The following is a 23,435-nucleotide window of genomic DNA, read 5'->3' as shown; positions in this document are numbered from 1 at the left end:
ATGTAACTTACTACAGTTAGTCCGAAGAACCGAGCAAGATTCGTGGATCAATTAATAAAAGTGGCTAAATTTTGGGAAGTGACTGAATACATGTTTTGCCAATGCAAACCATGAAACTTAGAATTATTATTGAGCTAAATTTATAAATTCTAAGAAATTGTGATAAAATTATTATCCAATGGGTCATGGGATTTATTGACATAAAACTTACCTGTGGGCTAAAGTTTTAATTCTATTAAATCCAATTAAGAAACCCTTATGACAATATTTTATCTCAATTACTAAATAGCCAGAAGAATCTAGAGACATAAAACTTGCCTGTGGGCTAAAGTTTTAATTCAATTAGATTCAACTGAAAAATTTTATCTATGATGAAACTATTATCAAATGAGTTGAAGAATCAAGTGTCATAAAACTTGCCTGTAGGCTAAAGTTTTATTCAATAAGATTCATTACAACCATTATGATAAAAAAAACTTAAGAGATCATGTTCCTTTTCTTAATCCATGTGGGCAAATTAAGAAATATGATCTAAAGTTTACATCATAAAATTAAACTTCATGATAGAATTGGAAATTATTTACCAATAACCATAAAGTAAATAAATTGATTTATTTCTATCATCACTGATAAAACTACTAAACTACATTCCGATACATAACTGCATGTGGGCTAAATTATGACCGTAGTCCAGTATTTAATCCTAATTAATCATACAAACATAACGAAATTCCTTGCGGGCTAAATTCCATCATGTTACATATAATTAATCACAAATGAATTGTCTAAAATTTTATGTGATCAAAATAAACCGCTTAATATATAATTTTAACAGATTAATGATGCTGTGGCTACTCCCAAACCAAATTAAAATTATAAGATCACTAGACAATTATCAATTCTTTGCCTAACCTATATAATTTTAACTAATTAAGGATAACGTGGCTACTCCCTAACCAGATTAAAAAATTATAAGATCATAACTTAATAATCTTAGGTAGTTGAATATGTTGTAGCTATTCCTTAATTAACCAAGATTGAAAACTTAAGAGATTTCAGTAAATTAAAGATGCTTTGGCTATTCTTTAATGAACCGAAATCAAATTACGTTGGCAAGGAATACTTAAAATTTTGACAAATTATACCAAATTATGATGGGAAATTTCAAATATACCCCCAAGAAAATTGGCTAAAGACAAAGTCTCACGGAAACCAACTCCTTAGATAAAGTATCAACTTAAAGAGACTAGTGATACAACATATTCTTAAGTCATGGCCATTAAGACTAGTATGCCTCCCCGATTCATATACACTTAATATATAACTGTCTGGGGTATAAACTAAAAAAAAAAAACTTGTAGGGTATAATTCCAAAACTGTATGGTTCACCTATGATTAAAACTTAATTGGTGAACAAAATTAACGGCTTAAACGTGCTTAAATTCAAGCACTACCGCAACTAAAGTTTATGCGTAAGTCCAACTTAAATAGAAAATAATGTAATTCCATACCAAAGTATGTCTTGCTAAATGCATAATTTAAAATAAAATATTATGTTTAGGACAAATATGCATAAAATTAAACATTAAACTCATATATTCAAAATAAATTGCATAACTTAAAGCAATTTAAATATGAGCTTAATTTCAAAATATAAAATTTAATATTCAAAGTACTAATATGAGCCCAAACCAAAAGGACCCAACATTGAATAATGAAATAATGAATAAATATTTTGAAAGATTCAGACTGTAAGCCCATGACAAAATGTTTTAATGCATATATAAAGATTAAATTTATGAGAAATAACTGAATTTACAAATTCAAACAATATCAAACCAAAAGGATATGCTAACATTTATAAATCAAAATCTCACAAACCGTAATTGCATAATTAAACTTAATATTATGCACTTAATGTGATCGAATGCATAAAACAATCTAAAGAGTATGAACCAACTAAAGAATATGAATTGACACCACATATTCATTTATTCATATTTAACAAAATATGGGCAATCAAAACTAAAATCATAATTCCAAGAACTAAATGAATTATGAAATTAATGACAATAGACAACTGCCTAGAAAATATGTTTTTCCAAAATTACTAAATTGATTCAAAATCACTCTCCATAACCCAGTTAATAATAATAATATTATTATTAATGGTAAAATTGCAAATAACCAAAATAGCAACAAATAGTCATAATAATATTATCACATTAGGTAGGTGACTAAATATGGAAAAACAACGGTTACAGCTGCTAACCTTTATAAACGTTTTCGGATAAAATTTTGAAAACTTAATAAAATTTGAAGTCCGAAAACATAAATGTCTAGAAAATTATTTTCTGTACTGGAATATTGTCATATAAATTTATTTGAAAACAGTTCAAGGTACATATCTGAATACCATAACAATATTAATGTTATCATTAATTAATTAATTATTATTATTATTAATAGCAATAAGTAACATTATAATCACTATTAACATTAATAATAACGACAAACTAAAGTATGGTAATGCACTTTTAATGTTTCAATTTTTCTAAAAATAAAATATGTGACTAGTCCAAATTAGCAGTTAACTGTAACTATAGCACTAATCATCAATAATAACCATAGAAGATAATTAATGGCTAACCTTAATGATGCAAACCGCATCTCTCCATTGCACTAACAACGATGACGATCCAACAGAGAAGAAAAAACTCCAGAATTCTCTCGATCTTCACTATCGGTGTCAATAAACTTGATAGGACTTAATTTATTGGTAGGACTTAATTACCAACATTAATAGTCGTGAAAAATGAAGTGGTAATCATGCCAATGTACCAAATATAGCAGATTACCATGAAATAATAATTATTATGAAAGGTAATAAATGAGATTAGCCCCTAAACTTAATAACTGTAATTAATAATGTCAATTAATAATAACTAACATAAAAGCAAAACTGTAATTAAGGGATGTCAAATAGTAATCCAAATTTTACCACGTAATAATTAACCATGACTATTATAATGCTTAGGGATGCTAAAGTTAAGGTAATAACCAAATTACCAATTTTACAGACAATATACCAACTATATTGTTTTTGCCATAAAATTAAAGACTTAACATTATTATTAAGGCCCTATAGATTAAAATTTAATCAACTTAAATAATAGTTATAATTCTTAATGGCCAAAATAACAATTAAATCCTTAAATCCTTAATGTCTCAAAATAGGCCAAGACAATAATTATAGCACTTAATCACTCAAATTAGGCTCATGAACCTCAATGGTCCAATGAATTATAGCATGTATGAAAGATGGTCTAATACTGAAATAGACTCAACACTTAATATTATTAACAACGATGAATACCAAAGTATGGTAGCTAGTAATAACTAAAACTTAACAAACATGTTATAAACCCAAAAGGAGCTATAATTATTATTAAAATATCAATCAATAATGGTAGGATCCATACTTTAATGACCCAAGATAGGTCCCAAATAACTTGTTCAAAATAGGTTCTAAAGTCCCAGAGACACATAAAACTAAAATGTGCTCAAAATTAAGGGAAAACCAAACAAGCTGCTTTAGTAGGTCATAATACCTAAAATTGACCTAAGGATCCAAAATTGGATGATATTTAATAATGAATTTATGAGTTAATAAAATGTTAAATCCAACCTTAATGCATGCTTTTATGAATGTATAATTATAACAATAATTTATGAATATACATAACATGCTTGGATTTACATATTAATATATTATTAACTCATATATCCTAAATAAATTGCAATACTTGAGGCAATTTAATATACTGCTTAACATTAAATTAAAATTAAAATTCAAACGGCAATATTTGCCCTAAATTGAATGATGATTTAATAGTGGATGAGTTACAGAAACTTCATTTGAAAAATAGACTAAATATCCAAATGAAATAAAGAGATGATGGAAGAAAAAAAAATAAACAGGCCCAAATAAACCAAAATAGGCCCCCTTTTTTTTAATAGATCCAAGTCTAGCGGCAAATTATGCCCTGGACCCGTGTCCACAATGAATTGTGGACACGGGCCCAAAACGACATCGTTTTTAAAAAAAAAACGCGTCATTTAGTTATAAAAAAAAAATTCGCGCGCGTTTTGCCGTTAACGGCGTTATTTTTTTTTTTTTTGATTATGAATGTACAGTTATACCGTTATGAATGTACAGTTATGCAATTATGAAATTATGAGCACAAAGCTCTAACATTATGAACTTACAATTATGAACATATATAGTGATAAAATTATGACCATGGAGCTTTAAAATTGTGAATATAGAGCTTCGAAGATTATGAATGTACAGTTATAGAGTTATGAATCTACAGTTATGGAGTTATGAATCTACAGTTATGAGATTATGAATCTACAGTTATGGAATTATGAATGTACAGTTATTGATCGAATTATGAACAAAGAGCTCTAACATTATGAACTTACAATTATGAACATATAGTGATAAAATTATGAACATAGAGCTCTAAAATTGTGAACATAGAGCTTCGAAAATTATGAATGTACAATTATGGAGTTATGAATGTACAGTTATGACGTTATGAATGTACAGTTATAGAGTTATGAATGTATAGTTATAGAGTTATGAACGTACAGTTATGGAGTTATGAATGTATAGTTATTAACATATAGTAATAAAATTATGAACATATACTTCTATAACAAAGTGATCTGAAATTTTTTTTAAAAAAAAAAAAAAAAAAAGGAGATAACAGTGCCTAACGGCACTGTTACCCGTGTCCAGCAAGCATGCTGGACACGGGTCCAAGGCATAACGATTGAAGTCTAGCTGAATGGGCCAGACCTGGCTCATACAATAATCCATCCTATCTTCTTCACATTAATCAAACAGAAGACCTAGCAGCTGAGGAGTCCAGCAACTCGTCGGAACTTGAGGAGAAACAAGCTGGAGTCTGCGTCACCGGAAGGAGGGAAGAAGACTGCGACGACGCCGAAAATCCAGCCCGCCTCCGCCATCTCTCCTCGTCGAAACACGCCACCGTTCACCCCTGTTCGCGTCACTTCCCCCAGCGGATGAACACAACAACAACACAGAGATGGAGAGCGGTAGCCCATCGCCGGTGTCGCCTGATGAAGAAGAACAAGCAGCGACGTTGCCGGGAAGTCCAGCTCGCCTCTGACCGTTCTCCTCGTCGCAACGCCATGTCCATCGTCGCTGCCCACTGCCCGTGACTGCTCAATCTCTTCATCGTTGCACCAAAGCCACACTGTCCACCGTCGTTCCACACAGCATCGGCTCAATGGCGGCATAACGACAGTGATCAGAATGGAAGGTGACGAAAAATTTTAAATAGCCTAATCGCCAACGGAAAACTGATCAAGCCAACCTCAACCCGCAGTCAACAGCTTTGTAAACCTCTATTTTCTGGCCAAAATTCGGCGTTGGTTAGTTCCAAATGGAGATTATATTTCGAAATCCATATTAAATATGAAAAAAATTGTGCTTCATGTTGATTTTTTGTTTTAAACCAACTACAGTTAATTCATTCTAAACATACAAGGAAAATTATTCAATTATATCAAGATATACTTGTATGCTGATTTCGAAATATTAACAAAAAACATATACGAAAATGTTGATGTATATGAAACAAACTAATGTTGACCAAAGGCAACTCAATCAACCAGACAGAGATTATAAAGGCACTGATACCAAATGTTAGATCTAAATAGTCTAACTATACTGAATAATAGTATACGAGAGATCTGGCCTCGTATGAGAGCGGAAGCGTAGTCGTGTTGATCTCTAGCCACAGTTGATGTTCCTGTTCTGTTGCCTCTTAATGGTAAACCGTTAGCCATAGTTTGCCTCATACCTGACTCCGAACCCTAGATTGTGTATTGGAGTTTACTGAGCAGTACGAGTACCATATCTGCACGTGCTGTCTAATCCATTAACATGTATCCCATCAATCCAGGTTTATATTAGGCACCGAGTTTGGTTGACTAATAACTTCTAGTTATTCAGTCCAACCAGACCACTTAATTAAGGCCTTAATATATAATAAGGAAAATCTTACCGCAGGTTCATTCGAGGCAAGACTCCGACCACTTGAGGTTCAAGAACTCCTTGAACGTAGCTCAAAGAAGTCGAAACATGATGATTCTCAGGCGCATCTTCCAGAAACTCTACCAGAGGTCGTCCCTGAAACGGTTATGACACAAACAGAGGAAAATCCTATAGAGAATACGATCTCGCAACCAAGGTTGCAAAAATCGCTTGGCGTTCCTCGGGCGCAGATTAATCGGCGCCTAGGAGCCTTTGTTTTTTTAAAAAAAAATTAAAAGATTTTTTTTGGGCACCTTGACGACCGCCTCTTCCACGACGACCTAGTTGGCGCCTAGGCGTGATTTTTGCAACCATGCCCGCAACACCCTACCAATTACAAGTCAAGTCTAAAAAGCTTCATGTAATACAAGAACGACGATCTTGTATCCCCAGAAGAGGTGGTGTCTAACAATGAGGCGATAATGGAGCAGGACGATCCGGAATGCCCAAGGATAAAAGTGTCGAAAGAAGAGAAGAAAAGAATCAGACGTCCTTGGAGGTGTACGATCATTCTGCGACTGCTCGGGAAGTTCGTCGGCTACAACTTCCTTCTTCGACGACGGCAATCGTTGTGGAGACCAGAAGGACATATTAAACTTATTGATTTTGATCAAGAATACTACCTAGCAAGGTTTGAGTCTCAAAAGGATTATGATTATGCAAGATATGAAAGGGTCGTGGATGATACTTGACCACTATCTTATTGCCCAAGAATGGTCACCAAACTTTAATCCGCATACGAATAGAACGGAGAAAATCCTTGCCTGGGTTCGATTACCATCCCTCCCGATCAAGTACTTTGACAAGGACATCCTGATGAGAATAGGTGATAAAATCGGTCGATCGATCAAGGTAGATGACACTACGAGTCTGGTATCACGAGGAAAATTTGCAAGAAATTTGCGTAGAAATAGACATCACCAAACCATTGTTAGCCATGTTCAAATTGCATCAAAACACCTCCTACCCAGTGTAATACGAAGGTATCTATCTGGTTTGCTTTAAATGTGGCAGGTACGGCCATAAATAAGAACAATGTGGTCATGGAGCAGACGTGGCAGAAACATCTCATTCCGGGCAGATGGATGTAGATAAAGGGAAGGAAGTTACAGACAATGCAATGTATGAACCGACATTGATAAACAAGAAGGTGAATACAAAGGCACCAATGAAGGAAAAATATGGAACTTGGATGTTAGTAACTAGGAAAGATCGAAGGGCACCAAGGAAAAACTGTGACACCCTAAAAATTATTCTAATTCCTGAATTAACTCCTACGATTATTCTTCTAAGGAGGGAATTAATTCTTTCATTTAAAGCCCAATTCTTCTATTTAATAATCCTATCATAATAAATTTATTCAAGCTCGGTTTTCCTAACCCATTAATATATATATATATATATATATATATATATATATATATATATATATATGCTGCGGTTCCCATGAGATCTCTATGATAAATGAGATCATGAGATCTCATCCCATCCATCAATACATTCCCAAATGATGGTTGAGATTGAATGACAAATATATAGTAATTAAGGATATTTTTTAATCAGAAGGACAATAAAGTAATTCTAGTAGAATGGTTAATTTTGGTTAGAATTAATTTGTAATCTTTAGCATGATATTATGGTCAATATTAATGGTAATAAATTGTAATAATTTTGTTTTAGAGCTAAACGAATATTACTGTGCGCAGAGGAGGGTGCAAGCCATATCATTTTTGAGCTTTTGAATGGCGAGTAACATCATGACTATGTGCTATTGTACTACTTTTTTTGGTGATTTTGATCGTAGGTGTGTGCATTAGTATGCAATGGCGTGTGCAATGACATGGATCGTGAACTTTGCATGATGTTGTTAATATTTTTTGTTGGTGTTATTTAATGAATTCTTATTATCTGAAAGCGTGAACGCATTGTGGGATTTACATTTTTTTAAAAAGAAAACATAATGCAAAATGTCGAAGGCAAGTGGGTTGTACGCATATGTGTGCATTAGTAAGCTATGACATGTGCAACTACATGAACTGCGACCTTTGCATGATGTCGTTAATATTTTTTGTAAAATAAATATGTTTTGTAAGCGTTAACGCATAATTTTTTTTGTATTTCTTTTTTAAAGGAATAAAAAATGCAATTCGCCGAATGCAATTCGGTATTCCTTGGTGTGTGCATGTATGCGAAATGGTGCATGCTACTTTTACGATTGTGGGCTTTGATTTAATCTTTTGGCCTGTGTGTTTTTAAAAAATTATTATTGGGGTGTGCGTGGATTCATGTTGGTAGCTTGTTTTGAATGAAAAAGATTGTAAGAGTACTATGTGTTTGTTTTTTGGTGCACCATAGTTCGTAATTTACAGATGTGTGTGCGTAGAAGTGATATGACGTGTGCACATTTTTGGCCACTAAAGAATGTAACAACAGTTCGCGTGTGCACTAAAGAATGTAACATCATTTCGCGTGTGCACTACTATCATGACATTTAATCTATTTGCTGAAGTATTGAATAACAACGTAGTGTGCATTAGTGTAGGTTTATGTGTGCAAATTACTTAGTGATGTTATACCGCATCATTTATTTATTTTTTTTATCCTGATTAAAGAGTTACATAGGTATGTGCATTTGCATGTCATGGCGTGTGCAAAACCCCGCGCGACTCGTCTAAACGTTGTGTGACTACACGATTGGTTTTGATATATTTATTATTAATAGAATTAAACATCTCTTGGACATTTGCAAGACTTCATATAGATTTTTTTTATTGTAGTAAATAGATTTGTAACGGTGGTGTGTGCACTAATGTCATGATATTTAGGCCCTGTTTGGTAAAAAATTAGCCTGTAGGCCAATTTTGACTTATTTGACCACTATTAATTGTTTGATTTAGTTAAAATATCAATATAAGTGTTTGGTTAATTAGCTTTTTGCAACTCCAAAATGCTAAAATTCAAAAAGCTACTCCAAGCAACTTTTTCAATTAGCTTTTTCAGAAAAGAAAGTATACCAAACAGCTATCAGCTAACAGCTAATTTACTAAACACTTTTCTACAACAACTAATGATGGTTTTTGGGTTTTCGGGCCCAAGGAGGTCCAACACAACCTTTGGCTGGAGGATACACCTTTCATAATAAGGCTACTAAAATAGAAGAAATATGACTCGATGATTTTTATGTGGAAACCGAAAGGTGAAAACCACGGGCCTTTTTGGGCGGTGCCAAGCCTAATTCCACTATGTATTTTGTAGGTGTCTTTGTACATGTTGTATGGCTATTTTGTATATAGAGATGGAGTATGCTTCTTTTGGTAGAATGGAGTCTTCTTGATAACCTTCTTGTTGTGCATATGAAATTGCCTTCTCTTGGGAGAGTGGTGTAGTATTCTATGAGAGAAAGGATGGTGAGTGGGAGGATAATATTTGGGAGAGTCCTCCCATGTGTGTAGGTGAATGAGTGGATGATCCCCCTTTCTTCTTGTCTTCTCCCTCTTTTATAGCTAGCCCATCCCCAAAAGTGTCCGTTGGACCATTTAGTAGGGTAGTTAATAGGTATTAACTTGGTTATTAGTGGGGTAATAAGTGGGAGACTTAATAGGTAGCCTTTATTTGGGGGGTTATGGATGAGGTAGATAAATAGGACTTTTAAGGGTAGATAATTAGGAATAACGGCTAGTTAGTCCGACCTTCTACCCATGCCGACCTCCGGGTCGAGCCGACTCCTGGGCCAACCGACTCCTCGGTTTGGCTCGTATCTCTTTTGGGCTTGCTCCATTTTCTTCTTGGGCTTCCCTTCTTTGTCTGGGCTTTATCTCTTTTCTTCTTGGGCCCCGAGCCCACGGGGTTCACACCCCATCAACTAGTCCCTCACTTTTCTATGTCTCGTGCTTAGCAGGGCATGGAAAAGTATATTGTCTTGCCTCAAAATTTCCTTTATTAGCCCCCTCGATTTTTGCCGACTCTTTATTCAACATTCTACACGACTCCATCCTCATGACTTCTCTTTGTTTGCCGTATGACCGACTGCTTTAGTGGATGTGACCTTCTGGCTCTGAGACCCCTTCTCTTTAGCCGTCGAAGTGAATCTCGGCTGTAACTTTTTCTTTCTTTAATAAACTTCTAAGGGTTCGGACCCTCAATTCCTTCTTTATTCGCCGAGTCCCTCAGTCGAGGCGACTCTTCGGTGGTAGCTCCTTTTCCCTCTAGAAATGTCTAAGGGTCGGAACCCTTGTTTCTTTTCTCTTTTTCTCTAGAAACGTCTAAGGGTCGGAACCCTTGTTTCTTTTCTCTTTTTCTCTAGAAACGTCTAAGGGTCAGAACCCTTGTTTCTTTTCTCTTTTCTCGTCGAGTCCCTCAGTCGAGGGGGCGACCCCTGTAGGCTTTTTCTTTACTTAGAAACGATTTAGGGTCAGTGCCCCGTTGTTTCTTTAATTTCTCGCCGAGTCCCTCAGTTGAGGCGACCCTTGTAGGCTTTTTCTTTACATAGAAATGATTTAGGGTCAGTGCTCCGTTGTTTCTTTAATTTCTCGCCGAGTCCCTCAGTCGAGGCGACTCCTTTTGGCTTTTTCTCGGAAACGACTAAGGGTCTGGGCCCTTGTTTCCTATCTTTTCTCGCCGAGTCCCTCAGTTGAGGCGACCCTTTTGGCTTTTTCTTTCTTAGAAACTGTTTAGGGTCAGTGCCCCATTGTTTCTTTATATACTCGCCGAGTCCCTCAGTCGAGGCGACTCCTGTAGGCTTTTTCTCGGAAACGACTAAGGGTCTGGGCCCTTGTTTCCTATCTTTTCTTGCCGAGTCCCTCGGTCGAGGCGACCCATTAGGCTTTTTCTATCTCAGAAACAGTTTAGGGTCAGTGCCCCGTCGTTTCTCTCAATACTCGCCGAGTCCCTCAGTCGAGGCGACTCCTGTAGGCTTTTTCTCGGAAACGTCTAAGGGTCTGGGCCCTTGTTTCCTATCTTTTCTCGCCGAGTCCCTGAGTCGAGGCGACCCCTTAGGCTTTTTCTTTTCTTAAAAACGGTTTAGGGTCAGTGCCCCGTCGTTTCTTTATATACTCGCCGAGTCCCTCAGTCGAGGCGACTCCTTTTGGCTTTTTCTCGGAAACGACTAAGGGTCTGAGCCCTTGTTTCTTATCTTTTTCTCTCGCTGAGTCCCTGCTCGAGGCGACTCCTGGCTACGATTCTTCTTTTTCTAGTAAACTTCTTGGATTTTTGGTTCTTTTATTAACTCGAATGACTCTCGGTTGTAGCTTTACTTTTTCTTCCCTTTAGGTAGCCCCTTGTAGACGAGAAATTCCATGAGCAATATCCTTGCCATGCCTAGAATATATCCAAGTCTACTGTGCAGCACATGTGACTGGAACTTAAGCTCGCGATATGTAGAAAAATCCATCCTGCAATCTTGCACAAAAGATAATATCCGGACAGACTCCTGGAGTCGGCTTTGAAACTGGTTGGGCTTAGGACTCAAGATCTGATAAAAAGTGGTCAACCCAGCGTACGAATGAGCGGACCCACCCGATCATACTCGTGTGGAGTCGGTCTTGAATCTAGGTGGGCTGTCTTTAAACTGTCGTATATGCCTTTTCATTGAATTTTGAATTTTCCCCATTCTCAGTAGAAGGCTCGCACATCTATGGTAAGCGCGTATTTCCAATTGTAACGTCATTTTGAAATAGGAAAGGATGTACTTTTCACGTATAACTCCAATTTTCATGCCTTGTGTCTTCCTTGCTTTCTTCCACGTAGGAGTTTGTAAAAACAGTAGGTAATTTCGCATCCACATTCCCTCCGTCGTGTATTTTTGTGATGATAATAATTGTGTTGAAGATTCCTTTTCCACCTCCCTTCCGATTCAATAGTTACCGCTGGCTTGCGCGGTGGATAACTCCGGCGCATTGATTCAGCCGCTGATGTGCCATCGTCGATTGTCGTCAATCGACGAATATGAGTGATCCGCAATGGAGATCCGGCTCCTCGCGAAGAACAAGCCGGAGGATCAAATCAAAACGGCCTGAGCCGGCGCGGTCGAGCCGCTCATATCGTTGATTTTCTCCATCGATCCTCGATCTCCAGGCGTCACTGCAATATCCCTGGCAAAAGGAGCGCCTGCCCGACTCTGTACTCGTGACTGCAGGGTGCCGGCGGTTGATGAGGAATTGGACGACGGTTAGAGAGCGACGACGGAGAGATCCTGCGGAATATGATCAAACACAATCTCGTCACTTGCACTCCCGCGGACTCGGGCAAGGATGATGAAAATGAGGGCGATTGCGCAAACGTGTGCCAACTCTTTGTGTTTCTGAAGAAGGGAATCTGGATGAGCATTCTATTGTAAATTATCGGGAATCCCTCCGGAATTGAACTGATATGGCGCTGCCTCGTCACCGTGGGTTGAAACGAACCATGGCCGCAAAATAAGTAGTGGCTAGATATGACAGCCTTGAGCCGTGGATTTTCAGTAGCTTAGTGAAGCAGAGCCGCAAGGTGAGTGATAACTATCCAAGGGCCGAGGCAGAGAAGCTTGACTGGCTGTCGCGACTGATCATTGGGCTCGCATAGCTTGCTAGATTCATCGTTGCATCCCCGACGATGCATGATCTGGCTGAGTCTTGGACTCAAATACGCGAATTGTACGGCTAAATTTCATCACGGTAACAGTAGCTATGGACGTGACCTTCGCTGTTTGTCCGAGTAGTCGGAACCACTGCCATTTTACGTTTCTTCTTCCCCAAAGGAGCACCTCTAACAAATGAAAATTCCCACCCAGCCTCTGATCAGCGGCCGCCGGAAGGGTCTTTGGAGGATAACAACGACAACAACATTTTAGTTTGTCTTCTGGATAGCCAAATATTTCAAGCAAGGCAGGCGGTCGGCTTTCTGTGATGTAAGATTTATAAATCTCCTCAGTTTTGCCACGTAGCTATCTCATGTGGTTCACCAACATTATGACATTTTTCTTCTGCATATATTTCATCTTCTGACTTTCTTATCTGATTTAATCTTCTTGTGGGAGCCACCGGTAAAGCCAATCGAATTGTGAGTACGTTGTCGAGTCCATTGTCGCCGGATCTTCTAGGCCAATTTGCTCGTCACTTTGTCCGAAAGCTGCTTCGTTGAGATCGCTGACTGAACTTTGCTGGAAACAAAAATGATTAGCCGACTGCCCCCTGCTTTACCACTGAACGTACTTAGCCGACGGCTTCCTTGCTGATTTTAAAGGTAATCGAGGCCAACTTCATTGATCCCAACTCCGCGACATGCTGTAGGATGGCCGAGTCCTTGACTACGGAGTCCGTCTCCTATCTAGACTCGACAGGTCAGGGCATACCCGGAGTGAGAAGTTCTAACGGCATTGGTAACTTTGATTGGCTATACGTACGTTTCTAGTCGTGGCAGGGTTGCCTTTGTGAGGTCGACGCTAGTTTCGGCCGGGATGACTGCTACTACGGCCAGTTGCGTCTAAGCTGAAGGAGCGGCGGCGGTCGGTGGTAACGCGGCAGAAGGCTTAGACGATGGACGAGTCCTTCTGCCGCTTGGATCTCCTTCCTTGATGATGAACATCGACAGTAGCGGGTGGAGGATTTGTGGAGCAAACGGCGGCGAAATTGTATAATCTTATCTGATCAGAGAACTCAACGGAACACCCATGAACGTGAATTACGGTCGACCTCCATTCCTACCGAAGTCATGGCTTCATTCTCATCGTTCGAGTCCGAGCCGGTTGTCAGAATCCGCCACCATCGACCCATCCTGTTGATTGAGCGATTTCTACCGAGCTTGTCGGCTTTTGGAGTCAGACGGCAATTCGAGGGAGGCTTCCATCGACTAAACGAGCCGGCATGGTGAGTATTGGCGCAGTAACAAGTGGTCGGAGGCTGATCATTATTATTGTGCAGTCGCCAATTATCTAATCAGGTTGCTGCGCTGAGTTCATCATTCGCCGGTGGCCGGCTGCCTCACCATTTCTGACTCATTGTCTTGCTATAACTGATCCATGGATAAAGATTCGGGTCCATCCTTCATCGACTCTTCCGCGTCAGTAATCAATTGTCTTTTTTTTTTTTTTTTTCAGCATTTATGGTGTTCTGCTCACTGGGATCGCGTTCGTCGAGTACTCGAGGTCTAGAGTTGGGAAGGAGAGGGCGAGAGTGGCTAAGTCAGGGTGAGAGTCTGGTACTCTGGAGGGCAGCTATGGCAGCTCATCTCGCCAACTAAGGGCGATTCCGCCGAACAGTGGCCGGGGATTCCACCGGTCAAACCTGCTGACTGCCGACTCAATACTCGGAAAATGGAGTCAGCATGCTCCCTCCTTGCCGACTGCGTCCTCGTCGACTACCTTATCTCTTTCAATGCTTTGATTCAGTTTTGATATTGCCCAATTATCCTTGAAGGTTCTGCAACCATTCCCGCAACTTGTGTTGGTATTTTTGGCTCCCCAAACGAATTAGGTTCCCCTCCAACACCTGGCTCCCCAACGACTGCAGCCAATTTTTTAAGCTTGGTTTGCCCATCGGGTGCTCTTCACATGGAAATGCATTATACTCTTTGATGGAGAAGAACATTCCACATCTTTCACCAAGCTTTGCCACGTACTGTATGCATCAACTATGGGAAATCTCCAATGTAGATGTCTTGGTATGGTGCCATGATTTCCCCTCTTTTAGATATAAGAATTTTCATGCATAAACATGTCTTCCCAGAATAATACATGCATCCTCCTTGCATATTCAATTGCCACGTACCCTCATGTCACATATGTAGAAATTAGGAGTTATGTAGGAAATTCCTTTTCCCTCTTTATGCACAATAGATATTCATTTTTCATATGCCGTGCGGACAAATATGACAATTATGCATAAACTTTTCTCTTCCTTTGATTTTGGCCGACCATATTCCTACAGACCACGGTCTCGGATTTTCTTGCGATTGATTTGAGTCGAGTCGGTGGACTCAATTTTCTTGCCGTGATAGTATTAGAATATATATACCGGAGAGTCTCTTTTACAAGCCTCTTTTAACAACATACTGCTCGTCTGGCTCTCTTTAAGCAAAGCCTTTCACATGATCAAGAATAAAGGCCGAATAAAATAACTATGACCACGGTGTCTACCGTTAAGGTCGTGGTGGGGGAACCATTTATTCGGCGTCCCGATTTCTTGATTCCCCCGGTCGAGTCCCTCGGTGTGATGGACCGACTACTCTTTGCCAACAACTTTGAGTACTTTAATTTAAATACTACACCTAATTTAGATGATAATGGTTACCTCTTGTAGACCTCGACACGCCATCTTCTTTACTTGATTCTCCTCTAGTTCTCTTCTTGGTCCACGGCTCTCCGTGAACCTTCTCAATCTTCCGTCCGTAGTGACCGGACGCTCTCCGAAATTGCTCAGATAAAGAGGCAAACGTGACCTTTTGTCACGATCCCCACAGACAGTGCCAGTGATGGTTTTTGGGTTTTCGGGCCCAAGGAGGTCCAACACAACCTTTGGCTGGAGGATACACCTTTCATAATAAGGCTACTAAAATAGAAGAAATATGACTCGATGATTTTTACGTGGAAACCGAAAGGTGAAAACCACGGGCCTTTTTGGGCGGTGCCAAGCCTAATTCCACTATGTATTTTGTAGGTGTCTTTGTACATGTTGTATGGCTATTTTGTATATAGAGATGGAGTATGCTTCTTTTGGTAGAATGGAGTCTTCTTGATAACCTTCTTGTTGTGTATATGAAATTGCCTTCTCTTGGGAGAGTGGTGTAGTATTCTATGAGAGAAAGGATGGTGAGTGGGAGGATAATATTTGGGAGAGTCCTCCCATGTGTGTAGGTGAATGAGTGGATGATCCCCCTTTCTTCTTGTCTTCTCCTCCTTTTATAGCTAGCCCATCCCCAAAAGTGTCCTTTGACCATTTAGTAGGGTACTTAATAGGTATTAACTTGGTTATTAGTGGGGTAATAAGTGGGAGACTTAATAGGTAGCCTTTATTTGGGGGGTTATGGATGAGGTAGATAAATAGGACTTTTAAGGGTAGATAATTAGGAATAACGGCTAGTTAGTCCGACCTTCTACCCGTGCCGACCTCCGGGTCGAGCCGACTCCTGGGCCAACCGACTCCTCGGTTTGGCTCGTATCTCTTTTGGGCTTGCTCCATTTTCTTCTTGGGCTTCCCTTCTTTGTCTGGGCTTTATCTCTTTTCTTCTTGGGCCCCGAGCCCACGGGGTTCACACCCCATCAGCTAATGTTATCAACTAGCTATACCCTCTAATTAACACAATCAGTTAACAGCTAACAGCCATGTACCAAACAGGGCCTTAATCTATTTGACTAAGCATTTAATAAAAATGTAGTGTGCAAGGGAGCAGGTTGGTGTGTGCAAATTACTGAGTGATGATATCATGCAGCATTATTTTTTTTTTTCGGATGAAAGGGTGACTATTGACAACATTTCATCTGTACTATTTTTTTTTTCTTAGACTAAGTTGGGTTATACAAATGAAATGAAAAAGTTTATTCATTCATTAATTAAAATATGCGCATCGTGCTAGAACATCAAAACCGAAAGAATATTCTAAAGTGATATGTATATAATGTTTGTAGATGCAAGTATGACAACATTAGTAACACGTCTTGATCTTCAGCGAGCACGCACTACAACATTGACATTCGATGGTCGATGTGTGTTGCTATGAAACATTAGAATTTCATACATGTAGCACACACGCAATGCTAGCAAGGCCCGTGCATCCCCCACACCCCCTATTCGGGCCGCAATCCCACGCAATGTGACGCATTGCAAACACCCATAGTCTAATTTGTTTTTAGTATCGCGCCATGATATGCGGAGCCTCCTAGGGATTAACTATAATACCTTCAAATAAAGTTCTGGAGACCCAGCATCCTAAAAAAAATGATGCGAAATCTCCCACAACATAAAGCGCACACGCCATAACACTACTAACACTGCAATGCATACAGCACTGTTAGATTACATTTTCAAATACAACAGTAAAACCAACATGAAGAATCTCACAAACCAGGTGCACTTAGAATTATTTCTTTAAAAAAAAAAAACCCAACTTACGGATTTAAATTACCCACATCAAGAGCTCATTTAGATTGCGCATTGTGTAATGTAGATTGGAGAACTCAATTCCCGAACGCAACTGTTACGCATCTACCAATGATTAGCTTAGACCATGTGTGACAACCCAAAATTTAATTTTATAAATTCGGTTTTAAGAAATTCCAAAATAGTCATTTTCCACTCTATAAAATTTTTTGCGATAAAAGCGGTGTTTGAATAAATTATTTTGAGCCACTTTTAAATAAATTCAACACAGTGACATATTTTAAATAAAAAATCCTAGATTTTGGATACATCCGCGTATCAAGTTTTTAATCCCAAGAGTCAATCTGAGTGAAACCGTGAGAAATCTGAGGAACCTAAATTAAGTGGATGTCTAGAAAGTATTTTTGGAAAAATGCATTTTGACCCCAAAAACTATTTTAAACTATGATTCTAGACTTGGTCCACGAAGCTTGGTGGACCACAAGCATACAAACACCTTGTCTGATTTAATCTTTTAGCCAAGCTTTTACCTTTCTACCCTCCGCCAACCATTGTGTATCTTCCTAGGGTTTGAACTCATATAAAAGGAATAGTAAGCCTTTGTTTTTTCTTGATTCCATTCTTCGCTTCCCCCAACCTTGAGCTCTGCAAGAACAAAGGGAAATCACAGTAAGTTTCGTAGCTCATCTTAGCCTTTCATTTCTTCTAGCTTTCCTTCCTAGCTTCCATCTCTGAGAACTTAGTCTTAAGGTTGTTGTATGGTTTGTTTGAGATGTTTAGGAGGTGAAAGAAGGTGTAGCTAGCTTAGGAAGAAGGTGGCATCCCAACAAAAAGGAGGAATCTACAAAGGTATAACCCCATAGACTCCCATAAGCTTATTTTGGACTTTGTTCTATTTAGTGGTTGAAATGCTTAGAAATGCTAGAATTTGGTTGTGTATGATAGGGATGATTGGATCTCCCACGATAGGCCTGAGAAATCCACCTTGAATGGTGAGAAAAAGTTGTTAGTCTTGTTGATAGAGGAGTGTTTGTTCCTGTGTAGGAACAATTCCAATGAGATTGGTAGTTAGACCTGCACCATAGCATTTTTCCTGAGATTTGCATATGAGATAAATTTACCAGCTTTGATGCTCAAACACATGTCTTATTTCAAGACAAGGAACAAGAAACATGTTGGTCCCGGTAAGGTTATAGCGAGAGTCTAGAGGGGGGGGGGGGGTGAATAGACTCTTTTCGTATTTTGCCGAATAACAACCTTTCGGTGTTATGGCGTAGCGGAAATGTTGAATTCATTTTACTTGCTTTGCACGGTTTGACGTTATTTAGAGAACTTTCGATTTGGGCGCAAAAGATAGTATGATGCATAAAGTAAATAGAGTAAGTAAAGAGATAAGGAGACGAGGGATTTTATAGTGGTTCGGCCAACTTTGCCTACTCCACTCTTCTTCCACAACTTGTGAAAGGTTTGCACTATCACTCGTTAGTACAAATGCACACGAAGCTTCCTTGATCACTAAGCTGGACAGCTTCCTGCAGGTTTTTCAACTCCACGAGTTTACTCCGCCTCTATATACTTTTTCTTCAGAGTTGAGGTTGGTAGAAAATGAATTCTGATTTTTCCAACGTGGTGAAATCTTGACTGATGAAAGATGGTTGCTTCGTACAAGTTGCAAGACTTCTTCAAGGTGTAAGATGAGGATTAATGGACTTCTTCAAGAATCTTCACACCTTAACACTGGTTCGCAAAAGCTTGATGAGAACTGGGAAGGTTTAAGAGCTTTTGCTTGATAGATAGATCGAGTGATAAGAACCAGCACCTTCTTAGTTGATGAAGGTGGGTTTATATAGGTGAGGAAAATTTCATCCATTGGAGGGAGATGAATTTTCAAACCTATTGTCCAGTGAGTAAGGACCGGGGAGCTTCCCGCATTAAATGCTCCATTAATGAGGTTTGTACCTTGTAGCCGCTGATGCCAAGGAAAGCCTTAGGGTTTTGTCCTTTAGCTTCAGGAAATAGTAAATCTTCATTTAATGCTCCTTGGTATGCGTGTCCCATATGTTGAGGTCCCTTTGCTCCTAGGATGTTGTAAAGTCAGACAGTGGAGACATTCTTCTTGCTATTGAAGGGGAATAATGTCTTGAAGAATCGTCATAAATAAGACTGTCCTTTCGAGGTAGATGACAACACCTGGTAAACTTTCGTTGTAGATGCTTCATGCTTCGTGTCTTCTTTTCGTCTTGATAACCCTAACATCTAAGCACAACTCGTCTTTGTGTGTTTGACTAGCTTAACACGAATTACATGTGAGTTATGGCAACTCTCGCCTAGGACGAAAGCCGCGATAAAAAATAATAAAAGTTAGGGGTCTACAATCTAGGTTACATTGGTATCATCAAAATCCTAATACAAGTGTTCCTAACAATTTCCCCCTTTTTGATGATGCCAAAAAACCTATACTCTTCTCATAAGGCTGACAAACGTCCTTTAAAGGATTTTCTATTACAAGACAGCCATTATTGAGAGTTTACAAGACTTTTCTAGATAAGTGCAAATAACAGTAAGACAATGACAAGTGACTCAGACGAGATGTGTAACAACGAGAGCTTCATATAAAGATAGAGAACATTACAAAAACTTTTAAGAAAGGCATAAAAGAAAAGAATCTTACAAATCTAGAAGTTTCGACTTCTATAGCTTGGCTTCTTCACGTTCACGAATGTCCCTCTCTTTTTGCTGTTTGAGCATTCTATCAGTGTCAATCTCCTCATTGATTCGTTCTCTGAAGATCTTGATTGGATTCGTCTTGACTAGATCTTCGTGTTTTCCTTTGATGTTGAGACTTATGTAATTGTTGTAAGCCTCACGAATGTTTTCTCCTTCAATTATTCCTGCCTTCCACCATGAGATGAGTTCAAAGGAATTCATTCCTTCTCTGTAGCTCTTTCCAGACTCAGCATGCACTTTGAAAGCTGCATTGTAGATAACACCATGCTCAGAATTTTTGGTTACTTTCGTGAGATCTTCAATTAGCTTGTTTACTCTATCTCTTTCCTGCAGTTCATGCTCTCTTTTTCGGGCTTCGTCTTCATGTTTCTCCCATAGTTCTCTGTTCTGTTTCTTGATTCTTTCGTTTTGGGTGCTTATATGATGTTGCCTTGTGTGATTGTCCTTTGTCTTCAGCCAGATAAGAACATTGCAACCCTCAAAACGTTTTCCACTTCCTTCTTCATAAGGTTTAAACTCTACAAAGTTTCCTACACCATCCATTGTTATCTTCTTGTCCTTCATGAGCTTTTGCCTTAGATTCGTATTTTCTCTCTTGGAGAGCCCACTGAATACGAACTTGGATTCAGAGTCATAGGATTGGCGAGGCTTGATAGGGTATGATCTGGGTTGTGAAGATTTGTGATCACGATTCGAGTGATGTCTTGATTGTGAAGGATGGTGGCTACGAGACTTAGATGGTGGATGGGATGGCTTCATGTTCCTTTGTTCAGAGCCTCGTGGTGCATGAGATGGGGAGCGTTCTCTCGTGTTATCCCTAGGATGATCATGATGATCATCATCTTTGTCATCATGGTTCCTCTTTTCTCCCTTTTTGGCATCATCGGCACAGGCAGTAGGAGGTGGAGTAGATAGCTTATTGACTGCAGTCAAGGTATCTTGCACATACCCAAGAATTTGAAGCACGTACTGGGCCAGTTGGTATGTATTTTCATGTGCAGTCTCTATTTTTGAGCAAGCTAAGTCAACGCGCTCCTTAAGGCTGTAGTACAAGTGCTTAAGCTCGTGTTATTGACGTGCCACTTTGTTGACAGAGGAATGAAGTTCATGAAGTTGCTTTGACAATTGCTCATCGAATTGCTGGTCAGGTTGAGCTTGTGGTGGAGGTTGAGGCGATGCTTGTGGTAGAGGACGAGACTGAGCTTGGGCAGCCATCAGTTGATCCACCTTCTTGGATAAATCCTCCATTACTTTGGTGTCCCTTTGCCGAAGAGTTAAGTATTGCTGATGTGTAAGTTCGGCAGCATGAACCGTGTCCCTCATGAGATTCATGATGTTTCTTGGGGACAACGGTGGAGAGTCATCTTCAATATTCGTTGGTGAAGTGTTCATCTATTATTCTTGAAGTGGTGCATCCTTTTTGCCACCACTTGTTGAGCTAAGAAAGATTGGTGAGGCTTCCAATTTGCCCTCACGTGCAATTGCTTCTTCTCGTTTGATTGGAGTTTCGTCCATGGGTTGAACATGTGGGACGATAGCACGAGACAGATCCTCAAGATGATCATTTGAAACGTCTCCAGGTTGATGTGATGCTTCCCTTTTGTCATCACTGTTGGAGGATGATTCTTGAGATGGAGATCCTTCAGGAACTACTTCATTGTAATCCGGACCGACCAAGAGAGGAGATTCACTGTCATAGTCCGGGTCAGCCCTGTTGTTATCATTTCCCGAATCATCATCGTCGTCGTGATCATCATTCTCATCATCTGCATCCTCATCATCGTCACTTTCGTCTTCATCTTCGTCAGCTTTTTCACTTTTGTCTTCATCATTCTTTTCGTCCTCTTTGGCCGTGTCAATCTCTCGGCCATGCTCATCCTTCGAGCCATTGACAGTACAGTTGGGATCATTTTGGTGTTCTTTCTCCAGGATGGTTTTGACTTTGGATATTAACATGGCATAGCGAACTATCTTCATTTCTTCCACAAATGCTGGGTCTGAGGGAGGTTTGTTAAGCTCGATACAGACCGCCGGAGCCTTATCCTTTCCAAGAGAGCGATTGGTCATTTTGTAAGATAACACTCGTCTTATTGTCTCAAGGCGCAGTGCTTCATAGACATCCTTCGTGCCAATCCACTCTAATGCAAACTTCTCTTCATCCTTCATGGCTTCAAAGGTCTCGATGAAAGTTTCCAGAGGGGCTGTGCACCATTTTTTCCATTGCAACACCCTGTTGTAGTCATTCTCAATTGACTCCCTAAGTAATTGATCTCTTGTTGGTGGCCTCGGTGTAGCTTCGGGAACAGATGCCGGTGCTTTTGGGATAGCAGGAGTTAAAGCTGTTACAATCACAGTCTCGTCTACCAACGCAGGTTCTTGTGTCAGAGTATTCATTACCTGCTCTGCACTGGTAGGTTCTTGTGGGAGAGATGGAATATCAGTCACTTCATCAATCACTTCTTTCGTCTTTGCTGGCGAGCCAGGTTCTTGTGGAAGACTTAAGTGATCGGCCTCCGTTTCCATAGCAGCAGGTTCTTGTGTCGAACGTGGGAGATTTCGCTCTGCTGAAATGGGTTCTTATGGTTGAAGGTCTTGAGGAGAGCTTGGGCCAACATCGGCCAGGTTCTTGTTATTGATACCAGTCTGACCTTCCCCCTGAGAAGGTGCTTCTTTCGTGTTTTCTTCCCCCCGTGAGGGTGCGTCTTTCGTTTGATCATCTTCCTTCGTGGAGAGAGTTGAGCCAGCTTTTGATTTGACAGGAGAACGAAAGCGCCCTGTTTTCCCGATAGTGGACAAAACCAAGTTATCTTCATCTGATGAATCTTCCACGATAACTGGATCTGGAGTTGGAATAGGTGCAGTAGGAATTGTCTTTTCTGCTGGAGTCCTTGGAGGTGAGGGGATGGGTGCTTTACCAACGTCCTTTTTCGTCTTAGCCCGAGACGAGCTCTTCCCTTTCTTATGTCGTTTCGGCTCTGGTTGATCATCTTCTGATTCTTTCAGTGTTCTTGACTTTCGTTTGGATTTGACCATCTCTAAAGGAATTCCCAACTCCAAGGCTTTTTATCTGTCATAGCCGGAGGGCTTTTGCTTCATGTGACAGGCCTTTGGTCCTGACCGAATTCCTGGTCTCATAAGAACATCTTTTGTGACAAGAAGATGACTAACCAAGAATCCGTAGCCCATTTTCTTCGTGATGTCACCAGGACATTTTCTGTTGAGAGTGATGGCATGGACAAGATTGTTGAAGATAACTTTTGACCAATCGACCTTGTGTTCGTTAAGGAATGCATGTAGCATTTTGAGCTTCTCTTTTGTGACATCGTCTGTTCCAGATGTTTTGTGATCAACTATTTTGTTGAAGATGTCAACAGTGAATTCGTAGTTCAGACGAAACCATTTTTTCTTCAAAGGACACGTTATCTCCGTCTTCGAGGGTGCATGGTTTTTCTTGATAGATTCATAAAACTCACTTGGGTCATAATGGTAGAAAGAAAAGTTGGGCT

At 39.5% G+C, this 23,435-nt stretch overlaps 1 protein-coding gene across 1 annotated transcript; it reads right to left on the bottom strand.

Moving 5' to 3' along the window:
- Positions 1 to 21,324: 21,324 nt before the first annotated feature.
- On the bottom strand, positions 21,325 to 22,452 carry LOC109170739 (FK506-binding protein 3-like). Its single transcript, XM_019319890.1, has one exon. It carries the CDS (start codon positions 22,450 to 22,452, stop codon positions 21,325 to 21,327), a length of 1,128 nt encoding a protein of 375 aa, XP_019175435.1.
- Between the last annotated feature and the right edge of the window lie 983 nt (positions 22,453 to 23,435).

This window comes from Ipomoea nil, unplaced genomic scaffold (genome assembly GCF_001879475.1).
Source record: "Ipomoea nil cultivar Tokyo-kokei standard unplaced genomic scaffold, Asagao_1.1 scaffold3326, whole genome shotgun sequence".
Taxonomy (NCBI): domain Eukaryota; kingdom Viridiplantae; phylum Streptophyta; class Magnoliopsida; order Solanales; family Convolvulaceae; genus Ipomoea; species Ipomoea nil.
The sequence above is the reverse complement of the archived record's forward strand: the minus strand, read 5'-3'. Positions and strand labels throughout refer to the sequence as shown.

Coding starts and splice junctions, on each gene's coding strand:
- LOC109170739 (XM_019319890.1), bottom strand. CDS start 22,452: ATGGAAACGGAGGCCGATCACTTAAGTCTTCCACAAGAACCTGGCTCG.